The sequence below is a fragment of the Jaculus jaculus genome, chromosome 23 (genome assembly GCF_020740685.1).
Source record: "Jaculus jaculus isolate mJacJac1 chromosome 23, mJacJac1.mat.Y.cur, whole genome shotgun sequence".
NCBI classification, from domain to species: Eukaryota; Metazoa; Chordata; class Mammalia; order Rodentia; family Dipodidae; genus Jaculus; species Jaculus jaculus.
This window is the reverse complement of record NC_059124.1, coordinates 9447365-9462371: the sequence shown is the minus strand read 5'-3', so window position 1 is coordinate 9462371 and position 15007 is coordinate 9447365. Positions and strand designations below refer to the sequence as shown.

Here is a 15007-nt window from a genome sequence, read left to right as displayed (position 1 = left end):
ACTATTGCACCCATTGGCTCATTTGGCTGTGGTTGGCCAAATTTAAGGCTTGCAGTGTCCACTGTTGAGTATCTTCACTGGTTATTTCTCTGTCTCCCATTGAACTACATGAAGAATGGCTTTTTCCTGCTTTCTGCCAGCTGGTCTACATGGAGGAGGTTTTCAGCTCACTTCCGGCAGGATTTCTCAGTGGCCTTGCAAGCCCAAGTGTGTGGAGTCTTCAGCAATAGGGTCTAACCATCTCTTCCTGGTGGGAAACCAAGGGCTTTGGCAATGGCCTGTAATGCTTTGGGGAGCATGAGGGACCTCCCTGGCCAACAACTCACTGGAAGGTAGCCCAGCCCTGGCACTGAAAAATTTCTAATAACGGTGGCTTCTGGGTCCTGCTCCCATTTTCCGCCTAGGCCTGTTCCTTACCTGGACCTGCAGATCTCCTCAAGGCCCCGCCCCTCCTCGAGGCCCCGCCCCCGCGCCCCGCCCCTCTGTGACGTAGGCCACATCTCCGTTGGAGACTGCTGAGGCTGGTCGGTGCGGGTCTTGCAGAGACCATGAAGACTGCAGCTGCTTTCTCGGGCTTCCTTCTCCTCGTCCTAAAGGGTGAGAAGGCCCACCCGGCCCAGGAGCCCCCCCTAGCTCAGGCCGCGGCTCCCTCCCCCGAGCTCCTTTTCGGGGTTCAGAGATCGTTCTCCCGGTGCTCCCCTTTGGGGTGCGCCCCAGCTTCTGAGAAGCTGGGCATTATTAGCCTCTACCCAGAACCCTAAATTATTTATTTCGAGGTAGGGTCTCACTCTAGCCCAGGCTGACCTGGAATTCACTATGCAGTCTCAGGGTGGCCTCGAACTTACGGCGATCCTCCCACCTGTACCTCCCGAGTTTTTTTTGAGGGTTTTTTTTGGGGGGGGGGTGGAGTGGGGTTGGTCCCTCTTAATTTTTGTTTTATTTATTTGCGAGAGAGAGAAAGAGGCAGAGAGAAATGGACGTGCCAGGGCCTTGAGCCACTGCAAACGAACTCCATATGGAAGTGCTTAACGTGGGTCCTGGGGAATCCAACCTGGGTCTTTTGACTTCGCAGGCAAGCGCCTTAACCGCTAAGCCATCCCTCCCAGCTCCCCACCTCCCCCAGAACCCTCTTAACTGACCATCAGGCACTCTCCGAACCCCCTGGTCGTAGCTCATGTGGAGCTCCCCTTGGCAGTCTAAGTCTGCCCACTGGGCCGGAGCATTTTGGGGACCCATGCATCCGTCTGTCTGTCTGTCGCTCGCCCCGCAGTGCTCCTCCTGCCGCTGATGGGGGCCCCAGCTGAAGACTCGACTTCGGCCTCCACTCCGGGCAGCCCCCTCTCCCCCACCGAGTACGAGCGCTTTTTCGCTCTGCTGACCCCAACCTGGAAGGCAGAGACCACCTGCCGGCTCCGAGCGACCCACGGCTGCAGGAACCCCACGCTCGTCCAGCTAGACCAATATGAAAACCACGGCTTGGTTCCAGATGGTAAGGGCCAGACCGGTGGAAAAGCTGAGGCACCTGAGGCTCCAGGCTCCGGGGTAGAAGAGCCCAGTACTCATCTGAGCATGGGGGAAGGCTGTGGCTGTGGCTGAGGCCTCACTCAGAGCCTGTCCCCCCCCCGACCGATCACCCTTGATCACCCTGGCCTGCCCGTGTCCACCTTCTCCATGGGCCTTCCCTTTTCAGGTGCTGTCTGCTCTGACCTTCCTTATGCTTCCTGGTTTGAATCCTTCTGTCAGTTTGCCCAGTACCGCTGCTCCAACCACGTGTACTATGCCAAGGTGAGGCCTGGAGGAAAAGACTGGATCTGGCCCCCTTCCATTTCTTCCGATAGGTCAGTGACTTTATTGGAATAGGTCAGTGATTTTACAGAAATCGGATGTGAGAGAGTAAAGACAGGAATGCAGACCAAGCACACACACCCTTTCTCGGTACTAGAGGGTCCCTGCCCTGGAAAGATGAGAGTCACAGAACGCGGGGAAAGGGCCTGAGGAGCCCGAGAGGCCTGCCTGCCCTCCGGAACGGCATTTCCTTTCTCCCTCTTTCCCCGCAGAGAGTGCGGTGTTCCCAGCCGGTGTCTATTCTGTCACCGAACACTCTCAAGGACACGGACACTACAGCAGAGGCCCTGTCCACTACCATGTCCTCCTCCACTGCATCGCATGTCACAGGTGAGACCACCTATCATGGGGAGACCCAGTTCCCAGAGCCCAGGTTGTAGGGGAGGCCTTCCGAAGAGGAAAGGAGAAGATGATGAGGTGGAAAGAAACGTGCTGCCTGTGGACCTGAGTCAGGGCTCCCCTCCCCTGCCCCGGTCTCTCCTGACACTGCTTGGGATCTTTGCCTGAATACGTTTTTTTTTACTAGTTTCAAAGGCATTTCAACCTCGAAAGCCATCTGTGCTTTCTTTTTTTTCTTTTTCAGAGAAAGAGGCGGGGGGGGGGGGGAGAATGAGCACGCCAGGGCTTCCAGCCACTGCAAACAAACTACAGACGCTTGCTTGTGTGTCCTTGTGCATCTGGCTAACGTGGGTTCTGGGCAATTGAACCTGGGTCCTTTGGCTTTGCAGGCGAATGCCTTAACTGCTAAGCCAGCCCTCCAGCCCGGCCTTCTGGGCTTTCTGTAAGTTAATGTCTTCATTTGCTAGCTACTCAGGAAACATTGTACTCTCCAGGTAAAAGGACAAAAAGTAACTTTTGATCTGGAAATTAGGGTCTTGGGAGGCAGGTGGGAAAGTGATTCATTCCAACACATTTGTCGTTGTAATATCCTTCCATTTTGTTTTGTTTCGTTTTTTAATTTTTATTTATTTATTTGAGAGAAAAAAGCAAATAAAGAGAGAAGAGGAAGAGAATGGCTATGCCAATACAAACTCCAGACACATGCGCCACCATGTGCATCTATCTGGCTTTACGTGGGTATTGGGGAATTGAATACTGGGTCCTTTGGCTTTACAGGCAAGTGCCTTAACCTGTAAGCCATCTCTCCAGCCCGCTTTCTTAAAAAAATAAAAATAAAAAACCCAGGCACGGTGGCGCACACCTTATCATTGAGAGTTCAAGGCCACCCTGAGACTACAGAGTGAATTCCAGGTCAGCCTGAGCTAGAGCAAGACCCTACCTCAAAAAAAAAAAAAAAAAGCCTTTGTTCATTTATTTATTTGAGAGAGAGTCTGAGAAAGAGTTGGGGCGGGGGAGAGAAGGGGCACACCAGGGCCTTTAGCCATTGCAAACGAATTCCATCCGCGTGCGCCATTTTGTGCATCTGGCTTTACATGGGAACGGGGGGGGGGGGCAGAGGGGAGGGGGGATGGAACTCAGGTCCTTAGGCTTTGCAGGCAAGCGCCTTAACCACGAAGCCATCTCTGCAGCCTCTCCTTCTCTTTCTTCATCCTTCCTAACGCTCACTGCAGCCACCGAACGACAGGCCTTCCAGCCATGGCCTGAGCGGCTAAACAACAACATGGAGGAGCTGCTTCAATCGTCCTTGTCCCTGGCTGGCCAGGAGCAAACCAGTCACAAGTTGGGACAGGATCAGGGGTCAAAGGAGCAGAGCAAACAGCACAGGCAGGAGGAGGGGCAGGAGCAAGAGGAGCAGGAGGAGGAGCAGGAGGAGGGGCAGGGGACGGAGGAGACCCTGGAGTCTATGTCCAGCCTGCAGACCGACGCGGAGCGCAGGTTCCTGTCGGAATCTCTGTCCTCAAGCCCTCCCTCCTTCACTCCCCGGGTCCGCGAAGCGGACTCCCCTCCGATGATGATGATGGAGAATATCCAGGACCTCATTCGCTCCGCCCAGGAAATGGATGAGATGAACGGGCTGTACAATGAGTACTCCTCCTGGAGAACCCAGAACACGGCTGGCAGGTACGCACAGCTGTGACTTCCCTCACAGGCCCTGGCGTCCCGATGGCCTGCTTTGGAACTTTCGGAGAAGCCCGCTTTTCTAGCCTCAGCCTCCGTTCCCACCCAGACTTGTTTGGGCTCCGGGCACAGATGGAAATGGCGGCCTTGCCTTTTCTCTGCCCATTATTGGGTTCAGTCTTGTCTTTATTTGCTTGTTTTTTGTTTTGTTTTGTTTTTCAAGGTAGGGCCTCACTCTAGCCCAGGCTGACCTGGAATTCTATATGTAGTCTCAGGGTGGCCTCGAACTACAATCCTCCTACCTCCGCCTCCCGAGTGTTGGTTTTAAAGGTCTGTGCCACCATGCCCGCCTTTCATTTCCTCATCTGTGAAGGGAGGCAGTTAGTCAAAAGGTTTCTTGGGCTCCACACTGAAGGCCTTCTGCTAAACATGTTGAATGTGTGTGACTGAGTGCAGCTTCTCAGCAGAGGGTAGAGAGTGGAATGCCCCTGTGCCCTGGCCCACCCTCACCAGCAGTCCTGTCTCCTTGCAGCCTCCTGCAGTTGCCCCACAAGGAGACCCTGCTGGTGCTGTGTTACTCCATTCTGGAGAACACCTGCCCCATAACCCCTACAGCCAAAGCCTGGAGCTACATGGAGGAAGAGATGCTTGGTTTCGGCAAATCGGTACGAAATTCACCATGAAACATGACGGATACATGCCCATGGGCATCTCCTGGGTTTGGCTCTGTGTGAGCTATGGGTGGCAGGCTTGGATAAGGAAAGCAAGAGAAGAGATTCATTGGAAGAACATCTTCAGCTCATCTCAGAGGAAAGCTCAAAACCTAGTCTGGGGCTGCAGAGATGGCTCAGCCTTAAGGCGCTTGCTTACAAAGCCTTGTGGCTGGGGTTCAGTTCTCCAGGACCCAAGTAAAGCCAGCTGCACAAAATGGTACATGCATCTGGACTTTGCTAACAGTGGCAAGAGGCCCTGGTGCATCAATTCTCTCCCTCCCTCCTTCCCTCCCTCCCTCTCTCTCTCTCTCTCTCTCTCTCTGCATGCAAATAAATAAATAAAATACTTTTAGCTAGGCGTGGTGGTGGTGGCACTCACCTTTAATCCCAGCACTCCAGAGCCATAGGCAAGAGGATCTTTGTGAGTTCAAGGCCACCCTGAGACTGCATATTGAATTCTAGGTTAGCCTGGACTAGAGTGACACGCTACCTCAATAAAGAAGAAGAAGGAGAAAAGTATTTTTAAAAAACTAGTCTTTGCCGGGCGTGGTGGTGCATGCCTTTAATCCCAGCACTTGGGAGGCAGGGGTAGGTGGATCGCCACAAGTTCGAGGCCAGCCTGAGAATCCAGAGTGAATTCCAGGTTAGCTAGAGCAACACCCTACCTTGGGGATAAAAACAAAAACAAAAACACCCAGTCTGGACTCCAGTCTACTCTTGCGTGCATCCTTTATCCCTGGAATCCCATTCAGCACCATCGGTGCCTAGCTGAGCCTTGGCTGCAGTGCTTTTTTTTTTTTCCCAGAAGGCTCAAAGAACCCATTCCAGATGAGTTTGCTGCTATAGGCCCATAGTTCTAGCTATTTGGGAGGCTGAAGTAGGAGAGTCACAAGTTTACCAGTGTGGGCTACAGAGTGAGTTAAAGGCAACCAGGCAATTTGGTGAGATCCTGTCTCAAAAATGAAAAGGCAGAAAGAGGGCTGGGCACGTACCTTAGTGTGGAGCACTTGCCTAGCATGTAGAAGGGGCTATTTTCAATCTCCAGAACCATAGAGACAAACGAAAGACAGCCCATTCCAGAGCATCTGGAGACTCCAGTGTCAGGGTGTCCTCCACACCTAGGAAGCCTCTCCGAGGAGTTTGTCCTTAGGTGTTCTTTTGTTGTCTTCCTTACTGACAGGAGCTCTCCCGTACCCAAGATGGTCTGAAATTGCTCTGATACCTTCCAAGTGCTGGGATTACAGGCATGAAGCACCACACCTGGCTGTTTTGAATTATTGTTGTCTTTTTTTTTTTTTTTTTTTTTCCGAGTGAGGGTCTTGCTCTAGCCTAGGGTGACCTAAAATTCACTATGTAGTCTCTCAGGTTGGCCTTGAACTCGTAGTGATCCTCCTACCTCTGTCTCCTGAGTGCTGGGATGAAAGGCACACACCCGGCTAATTGTTGCTTTTCTTAGACAGTGTTTGGCAGGCTGGTCCCAAATTTATGATCTGCCTGCAAAAATTAGTATTCTCATTAGCAGCATAGAGGGCATGTGTCCTCTTCAGATAGTAAGTGGGGTGATTGATTACAGGTCACCCAGTAATAGATGCCCATCTGCCCCTTGGCAAGAAGGATTTGGAGCTTTGGGGGGAGAAACCAGAGCTGGTGATAAAAGATGTGCCCGTCGCCTATGGGCAGATGAAGGTCGCCTAGGAGCAGAGAACCCACCCAGGGAGAGAGAGAAGAAAGAACTGGGGCAAGGTCCCTACGGGATAGGCAGGAAAGAGCACAGGCAGAAAGGTCAGGAGCCTGGCAAAGGGGCCTCGAGACCAGAACATTCTGCGGACAGCTGTAGCGGGCTGATGCAAGGGCGAAGGCCGGCGGCCACGTCTCAGCCTCTCCCACTCGCTCCCCAGGTCTGCGACAGCCTGGGGCGGCGACACACCCCGACCTGCCCCCTGTGTGCCTTCTGCTCCCTGAAGCTGGAGCAGTGCCACTCGGAGAATAACCTGCAGCGGCAGCAGTGCGACACGTCCCACCGGATACCCTTCATCAGCCCCTTGCTTTCAGCCCAGAGCATGTCCGTTGGTACCCAGGTACGCAGATGAGCTGCCCGCGGTGGGGGAGGCCGAAGGCGCCAGGGAAGGGGGGCACACACCTCACCTGCCTCCTGTGCACAGGTAGGGCTCCGGGAAAGGGGCCGCTTCTACGGGCTAGAAATGTACGGTGGGCTCCGCATGGACTTCTGGTGTGCCAGACTGGCCACAAAGGGCTGCGAAGATATCCGAGTCTCCAGCTGGCTGAAGACTGAGTTTCTTAGTTTCCAGGACGGAGACTTTCCAACCAAGGTCAGACTTCCCCCTCCCCTCCCCCGTCTCTCCACAAGGTCCTTCTGGGTACATGTTCTAGGTAGCCCTAGGGCGAGAAAGGAGCTTGGGCCCTGGCTTTGAGACCAGTCTTTAGGGGACTTCCTGCCATTCTCCAAAAGACCGCCCACATACTCCTCCCCAAGTAGAGCAGGATCACATTTGACAAAGCAATAGGAGCCCTGCTAGGTGAGAAAGTTCCAGAATGGGAGTCAGGAGATGGAGATGGAGTTTCTGGTCCCAGCTCTGCTCATCAATTTACTGAGTAGCTTTGGTCAAGTTGCTGCCCACCCTAGGTCAAAGTTACACTCAGCACTGCAATGAAAGACTAGGTGAAAAAAAACGAAGAAAAAAACTAGGAGCACGGGCTGGAGAGGTGGCTTAGTGGTTAAGGTGCTTGCCTGTGAAGCCTAAAGACCCAGGTTCGATTCCTTGTACCCATGTGAGCTAGAGGCCCTGGATCACCCATTCTCTCTCTTTCTCTTTCTGTATATATATATAAATCTTCCTCTCTCAAATAAGTAAATAAAAATTTTTAAGCCAGGCGTGGTGGCGCACGCCTTTAATCCCAGCACTCGGGAGGCAGAGGTAGGAGGATCACCGTGAGTTCAAAGCCACCCTAAGACTCCATAGTGAATTCCAGGTCAGCCTGGGCTACAGCGAGACCCTACCTCAAAAAAAAAAAAAGATTTAAAGAAGACTAGATGCTGCCCAGCCCTATGACAGATGCTTCCCTGCCTCAGCCTGACAGCCTTCTTCCTCCCAGTGCTTTTATTTATTCACTTATTCATTTATTTGAGAGAGAGAAAGAGGCAGAGAGAGAGAATGGGCACGCCAGGGCCTCCAGCCACTGCAAACGAACTCCAGATGCATGCGCCCCCTTGTGCATCTGGCTTACGTGGGTCCTGGAGAGTCAAACCAGGATCCTTTGGCTTTGCAGGCAAACGCCTTAACCGCTAAGCCATCTTTCCAGTCCCCCCCACCACTATTTTTTTAATGGTGCTAGAGGTCTCTGTACTAGGTGGCAAGATCTTAGCCACTGAACTGCACATGCACCCCATGTTCTGGACCCTTAATCCCCCTCCGTTCCCATGCCTTACTTTTCCCAGCAAGCTGACCAACAGGGAAGGTGCTTCTAATTCTGCCTACCTCCTGGATGCTTCCCAGGGACGCCTGGCTAAGGGTGGGAGAGAGAGGACCGAGGCAACAGGGGCCTGTTCCTCACAGAGGACGGACAGTGAGGAGCACCCCAGGCGTACAAAGTCCGGCTGTCTTAGGGTCCTGTCCTGCCCTGGCATGCCATTGCCCACACAGTAGGGCTTGGCATCCTGTCACGATTCTGATACCCTGTCCTGGCTTCTGGTGCAGGTTTGTGACACAGACTATGTCCAGTACCCAAACTTCTGCTCTTTCAAAAGTCAACAGTGTCTGATGAAAAACAGGAACAGGAAGGTGAGCCCTTGCCCTGCCTGCCTCCCTCTCCCTACCAGCCCCTGAGCCACCGTGGACTGATCGGCCTAAGCCCCTTTCTTCTGGAAGCCAGGCTAGGGGGCGAGCAGTTCCCTGCTTGAGCAACCTCCTCCACTCTCCGGCCCTGGAGTGACCCAGGCCTCCTTAGGCGTGAGCAGGCCCGGCAACCTTTGGCAGATAAGGGGCACGGGCCCCCAAGTAGTACACGTCCAGGAGAAGCCTCTGCTGGCCTGGGAACTGAACGCTGACTCTCCATCTGGCCTCTTGGTCTTGTTCTTACTCGCTGGGCAGCCTAGGATAAGTCACTTCCCCTCAGTCTCAGCCTGGTCACTTCCTAAACCTCCTCCCCCCGCCCCGCCCCAGCTTCCTCCTCCTCTTTCCTGTGCACCCCTGATTGTCTTGGGGTTCTGATGTCCTAGCATGCTCTGGTGTCGCGTCTCTGACGCAGACCTCACGCGCACCCTCTGTATCTGTAGGTGTCCCGCATGCGATGTCTGAAGAACGAGACCTACACCGTGTTGACCCCGGCTAAAAGCGAGGACATTGTACTCCGTTGGAGCCAGGAGTTCAATGCCTTGACTATGGGCCATTTAGGATGAGCCTGGGGATCTGGGCTGTCCCCATCCCGGCCCGACCTTTCTTTCCACCTCCATCAATTGCTCCTGGACCTCACCTGTCAGTTGGGCTTCCCAGGTGCCCCTCATGGGTCTCTTACCAGACCCCAACTCACATTTTTCTGGGGTTAGGGTGGCACTCCCAGAGAGGTCTGTAATGGAAGCGCCATCCGCCTAGAAGATTATATTTACATAAAATATTTCCTTTCAGTCTGGGTGGTCTATTTTGGTTTGATCCCCATCCTCCAATACCGCCACCTGGCTCCCAGGAAATCTACCCTCAGCCCGTGAATTGTAGGGACCCATGTGCAATGAGAGAAACTCTGGGAGCAGCACCCAGGGACAAAACCACCTGCCAGCGGAAGCAGCCAGACCCCAGCAGTCAGGGAGTTGGAGGGAAGAGGACCGTGGCTGGGGCCTCGGGTTGTGTGGGCCGTGGAGGGCCTGCGGACCTGTGCTTCTGACTCAGTAACAGATCTGAGTGTGGGATTCTCGTGAAGGGGATGCAGTTCTGCTTTTTTTTTTTTTTAATTAATTTATTTTTTGGTTTTTCAAGATAGGGTTTCACTCTAGTCCAGGCTGACATGGAACTCACTCTGTGTTCTTAGGGTGGCCTCGAACTCACGGCGACCCTCCTACCTTTGCCTCCCGAGTTCTGGGATCCGCGCCCGGCCTCAGATCTGCACTTCGGAATCTCTCAGTAAGCAGAGATCTGAGAGTGGGATTGTGGAGGCCAGAGCCTGAGACTGTGTTCAGGGGTTCAACTCCAGAAAGTAGGACATAGCTTGCACTTGACTGTCAGGAGGGAGGGAACTGAACTAGTCTAGAGCTCAGAAGCCCTTGACAATTTATAGATTTGCTAGACACCTTGAAAGACAGCGGTGGTACCTTGACAACACACACAGAGATGTCACCTTAGCCGGAGGTGGTGGCGCACGCTTTTAATCCCAGCACCCGGGAGGCAGAGGTAAGAGGGTCGCCGTGAGTTCCAGGCCACCCTGAGACTACAGAGTGAATTCCAGGTCAGCCTGGGCTAGAGTGAGACCCCACCTCAAATAAACAAAAAACAAACAAACACGGCCTGGAGTTTGGGAAGGCAGCGTAGTTGGTAGAATGCCCGCTGAGCGCATACGAAGGCCTGGGCTTCACCCCAGTTACGTCGTAATACCAGGACCCCACACCTGTAATCAGAAACTCCAGGTCATTCATCTGATACATGGTGAGTTGGAGGCCATCCTGGGATACACGAGATCCTGTCTCAAAAGTTTAATTCTGGGGCTGCCACACTACCTACACAAGACCATCATAAGAGGAGGAAAAGATGACGACATCAAAACAAAAAAGAGACTGATTGAGATGGGGAGGGGATATGATGGAGAGTGGAGTTTCAAAGAAGTAAATGGGGGGGAGGGATGGTATTACCATGGGGTATTTTTTATAATCATGGAAGTTGTTAAAAATTTGAAGAAAAAAAATTTCTGGGGCTGGAGAGATGGCTTCGGGGCTAAGGCACTTGCCTGCAAGGCCAAAGGACCTGCGTTCGATTCTCCAGGACCCAAGTAAGGCAAATGCACAAGGTGGCGCATGCGTCTGAAGTTTGTTTAAAGTGGCTGGAGAGGCCCTGGCATGCCCATATTCATATTCTCTCTCCAATAAATAAAAATTCTGGAAAAGTCCAAGCATGAACAAAATAGTGATAAGAATACTTAACATACGTGAGATCCTAGGTGAAATCCCCAGCATCACGAAGAAAATGTAATGGAGCCAGGCGTGGTGGCACACGCCTTTAATCCCAGCACCCTGGAAGCAGAAGTAGGAGGATCGCTGTGAGTTCGAGGCCACCCTCACAATACAGAGTGAATTCCAGGTCAGCCTGAGGTACGGTGAGACCCTACCTCGGGAAGCCAAAAAAACAAAAAAACTGCATGGTAGAGAAGCGTGTTTAACCTCATTAACCTAATGTTTGCCAAACATGCAATCACCATACCTTTCCACTACCTAAAAACCTAGCTATTTCTTGTTTTTGTTTATTACTATTTCCTGAGGGCTGTGTTCAGCCCAAGGATGCAAAGACAAGGTCCACCACGGGCTCGCTGCCTCCAGGAGCTCCCCAGAGGAGAAACAGCCCAGTGCAGAGGAGCCCTGCAACTGCCTCGATGCAAGGGCAGGGTTGTGAGCTGGCACGCTGGCAGGCAGCGGGAAGAACCACTGGCAGGCTGACAGGCCCCAGGCAGGGAAGGCGCCACCACGTGTGGCCTGGATTAAGCCACCTGGAGGACTCAGAGAAAGAGAAGCCGGCAGTGGTGGGTTAGTCATCCGACATAGGTACCCGGGTGTGCCACTGAGCATTCCCGGAAGCTAGGCCGTCGGGGCGGGGGTTAGGCGACCAGAGCTGGGTCTAGAGTGCCAGCAGATGCCCAGGCTTACTTAGCTCCCTAGGTTACATGTGGAGGCCTCAGTGTCCTCCCTCTCTCTCTCCCTCTTTCAGTCTGTGGGGTTCTTTCCCTCTCACTCCGTCTGTGGGTTCTCTCTCTCTCTCTGTCTCTGATCTGGGGTTGGCTGAATGCTAGCAGGGATGTGCAGGGATCTGCTCAGGTGGGTGTGGCAGGCCTGCCCAGAATCAAGTCGAGCCAGCCCGAGCCAGCCCAGCCCAGCCCAGCACAGAGCGGCAGCGGAAGCCACAGGGAGCACAGGTATGGGGACCCGGGGAGTGACAAGTGGGGTTGAGCCACCTAGGGGGTACAAAGCATAGAAGCTGGGGTCACGGTGGGGAGGAAGATGAGGGTGGGCCCTGGGGGAACCCTTTTTAAGAAAGTGGAAAGCTAAAGGCTGTGGTATGTGGACAGATCTCAGGAACCTGATGAGGCAGTCCACACTCACGCGCATCGCAGGAGCTTGAGGCCTCACTGCAGGCCCATCTCCCCTCCTCCACTTAACCTGACCTCCCAGGGGGGCCCCTCTTGGATCTGCCCCAGCCCTCCCCTCTCCCCACACCCGTCTCCCCACACCCGCTCACCCTCCAGAGCCAGGCTTTGATAGAGGTGACGCCAAGCTGATCTAATCAAACTGTGCTGGGAAATTGGTGGGTTTTCTGAGAAACACGTGCTCTATTTGGTTATTTGGTGCTGGGATGGAGCCCAGGGCCTTGGGTTAGCTAAGCTCTTGCCCTCCCCCACTTTTTTTTTTTTTTTTTTTTTTAATTTTTATTGAGGTAAGGTTTCACTGTAGCCCAGGCTGACATGGAATTTACTATATAGTCTCCAGGTAGCCATGAACTCGTTGGTGATCCTACCTCTGCCTCCCAAGTGCTAGAATTAAAGACGTGTGCCACCACGCCTGGCCCTCCCCCACTAAAAAAATATATATATTTTATTTATTTACTTGAGAGAGACAGACAGAGGAAGAGGCAGAGAGAGAGAAAATGGTTGCTTCAGGGCCTCTGGCCACTGTAAACGAATTCCAGACGCATTCGCCCCCTTGTGCATCTGGCCACCGTGGGTCCTGGGGAATCGAATCAGGGCCCTTAGGCTTTGTAGGCAAACGCCTTAACCATTAAGCCATCTCCCCAGCTTCCTCCCCGACTTTTTGAGGCAAGGTTTCAGTCTAGCCTAGACTGACCTGAAATTCACTCTGCAGCCCCAGCTGGCCTTGAATTCAGAGACCCTCCTGCTCCATCCCCTTAAGGGTGGGGGCCCTCTGTGACTCGCTTGGTTGTGGTTTTCTTCCAGAGGCAGGGTCTCACCGCAGCCCAGCTCACCTGGAATCCACTGTGTAGTCTCAGGCCGGCCTCAAGTGCCGAGAAGAAAGTCATGTGCCGCCACACCGGGCTAATTTAGTTATTCTTTAAAACTTGTTTACTAGAGAGAAAGAGAATGGGTATGGATATTCAGGTCCCCTGACACTGTATCTGGCTTTTCATGGGTACTGGGGAATCAAAGCCAGGCTGTCCGGCTTTACAAGCACACACCTTTAACAACTGGGCCAACAAGCAAGCCCTAATTTAGTTATTTTTTGTGGTTCTGGGGATGAGATAGCACTGCCAATGCTGGACAAGTTTTTTTTTTTTTTTTATTAAGTTATACCTCCAGCCCTTCAAGATTTTATATATATATGTAGAGATAGATAGATAGATAGATATAGATAGATAGATAGATAGATAGATAGATATAGATATAGATATAGATATAGATATAGATATAGATATTTAATTTATTATTTGCAAGCAGAGAGACTTCATAATGAATCCCAGTTCAACCAAAAAAAAAAAAGAAAAGAAAGAAAAATCGAAAGAGGGCTGGAGTGATGTACTTAGCGGTTTAAGGCACTTGCCTGCAAATCCAAAGGACCCAGGTTCAATTCCCCAGGACTCACGTAAACCCAGATGCACAAGGTGGCACATGCATCTGGAGTTTATTTGCAGTGGCTAGAGGCCCTATGTGCCCATTCTATCTCTCCTCCTTCTCCCTTTCTTTCTCTCTTGCAAATAAATAAATAAACGTAAAATATATATATTTTTAAATTTTTTGTTCATTTTTATTTATTTATTTGAAAGTGACAGAGAGAGAGAGAATGGGCGTGCCAGGGCTTCCAGCCACTGCAAACGAACTCCAGACACGTGCACCCTCTGTGCATCTGGCTAACATGGGTCCTGGGGAATCGAGCCTCGAACCGGGATCCTTAGGCCTCACAGGCAAGCACTTAACCGCTAAGCCATCTCTCCAGCCCCATAAAGTATATTTTTAAATAATCAAAAGAAATCTGGATGTGGTGGCGCACGCCTTTAATCCCAGCATTCGGGAGGTAGGAGGATCGCTGTGAGTTCGAGGCCACCCTGAGACTACACAGTGAATTCCAGGTCAGCCTGGGCTAGAGTGAGATCCTACCTTGAAAGATCAAAAAACAAAAGTCGAGGAGGTAGCAAAGGAGAAGGCTGAGGGGCATAAGAGGGAACCCCAGTGCAGAGCACTTGCCTGGTGTGCGCAAGGCCCTGAATTTATCCCTGCTGTCCAGCATCAAAGAAACAGAAAGGGTGAAGGCTGAGGAACGTTCAGAGTGAGGTCACTGAGGCTGGAAGGCTCCAGCTCCAGAGGACTGTTCAGAGGAGGCAGGGCCCCTCGGGCCTGAGGCCATGGGTCCAGGTCAGCGAGGGCTGACCCTCTGGAAGTGACCTCTCCTGGTTGAGACTTCAATTCCTGTTTTTGCAGCTCCTGAAGGCAGGGTGGAGGGAAAGGTGACAAAGTGACACCCACACATCAAGGAAACTAGGTGCTGAGCTTCAGGCCACTAGGATTTCTCTTTGATGTCGACCTGGGCAGACCAGGTATGCTGTCACACACTTGTCTTCCTGGCACTCTGGAGGCTGAAGCAGGGGATTGCTGTGAGGTCCAGATCAGACAAAGCTATGGAGTGAGGGCTGGAGGGATGGCTTAGCGGTTAAGGTGTTTGCTTGCAAAGTCAAAGGATCCTGGTTCGATTCCTCAGGACCCACGTTAGCCAGATGCACAAGGGGGCACATGCATCTGGAGTTAGTTTGCAGTGGCTGGAGGCCCTGGTGCACTCACTTGCACTCTCTCTCTCTCTCTCTCTCTCTCTCTCTCTCTCTCTCTCTCTTCCTCTCTCCCTTTCTCTATCCCAAATAAATAAACTAAATATTTTAAAAAAAAAAAGATAAAAAAAGATATGTAGTGAGACCCTACGAGGGAGCAAGAGGCAGAAAGGAGGGAAGAACTAAAACTAGAGGGAACTAAAGAGTTAATAACTATACGTAAAGTTAGCAGGCAATAGGGAAGCCACAGAGCTATTCGGCCTCATTAAGTTCAACACCTTCCCTGATTGATGCACTCCCCTTAATTCTGATGGCTTTGAAGGACCAGAGACCATCTGGCTGTCCTCCCTTAGACAATCTTGGCTGCAGAAGCCTGTTCTGAACAAGGACACACACAGCTACAATTTTCTTATCAGCTGCACCTGGTGCAATCTGCTGTTCTTAGGATCCTCC

The 15007-nt window shown here is 52.2% G+C and overlaps 1 protein-coding gene across 1 annotated transcript; it reads left to right on the top strand.

The window, feature by feature from the left end:
• The first annotated feature begins 538 nt into the window (after positions 1–538).
• On the top strand, positions 539–9219 carry LOC101605748 (acrosin binding protein). The gene is made up of 10 exons (XM_004668678.2): positions 539–597; positions 1271–1489; positions 1691–1785; positions 2058–2175; positions 3417–3867; positions 4397–4529; positions 6476–6655; positions 6740–6907; positions 8294–8377; positions 8872–9219. Exons 1-10 carry the CDS (start codon positions 549–551, stop codon positions 8992–8994), a joined length of 1620 nt encoding a protein of 539 aa, XP_004668735.2. The 5' UTR covers positions 539–548; the 3' UTR covers positions 8995–9219.
• The last annotated feature ends 5788 nt before the right edge of the window (positions 9220–15007 follow it).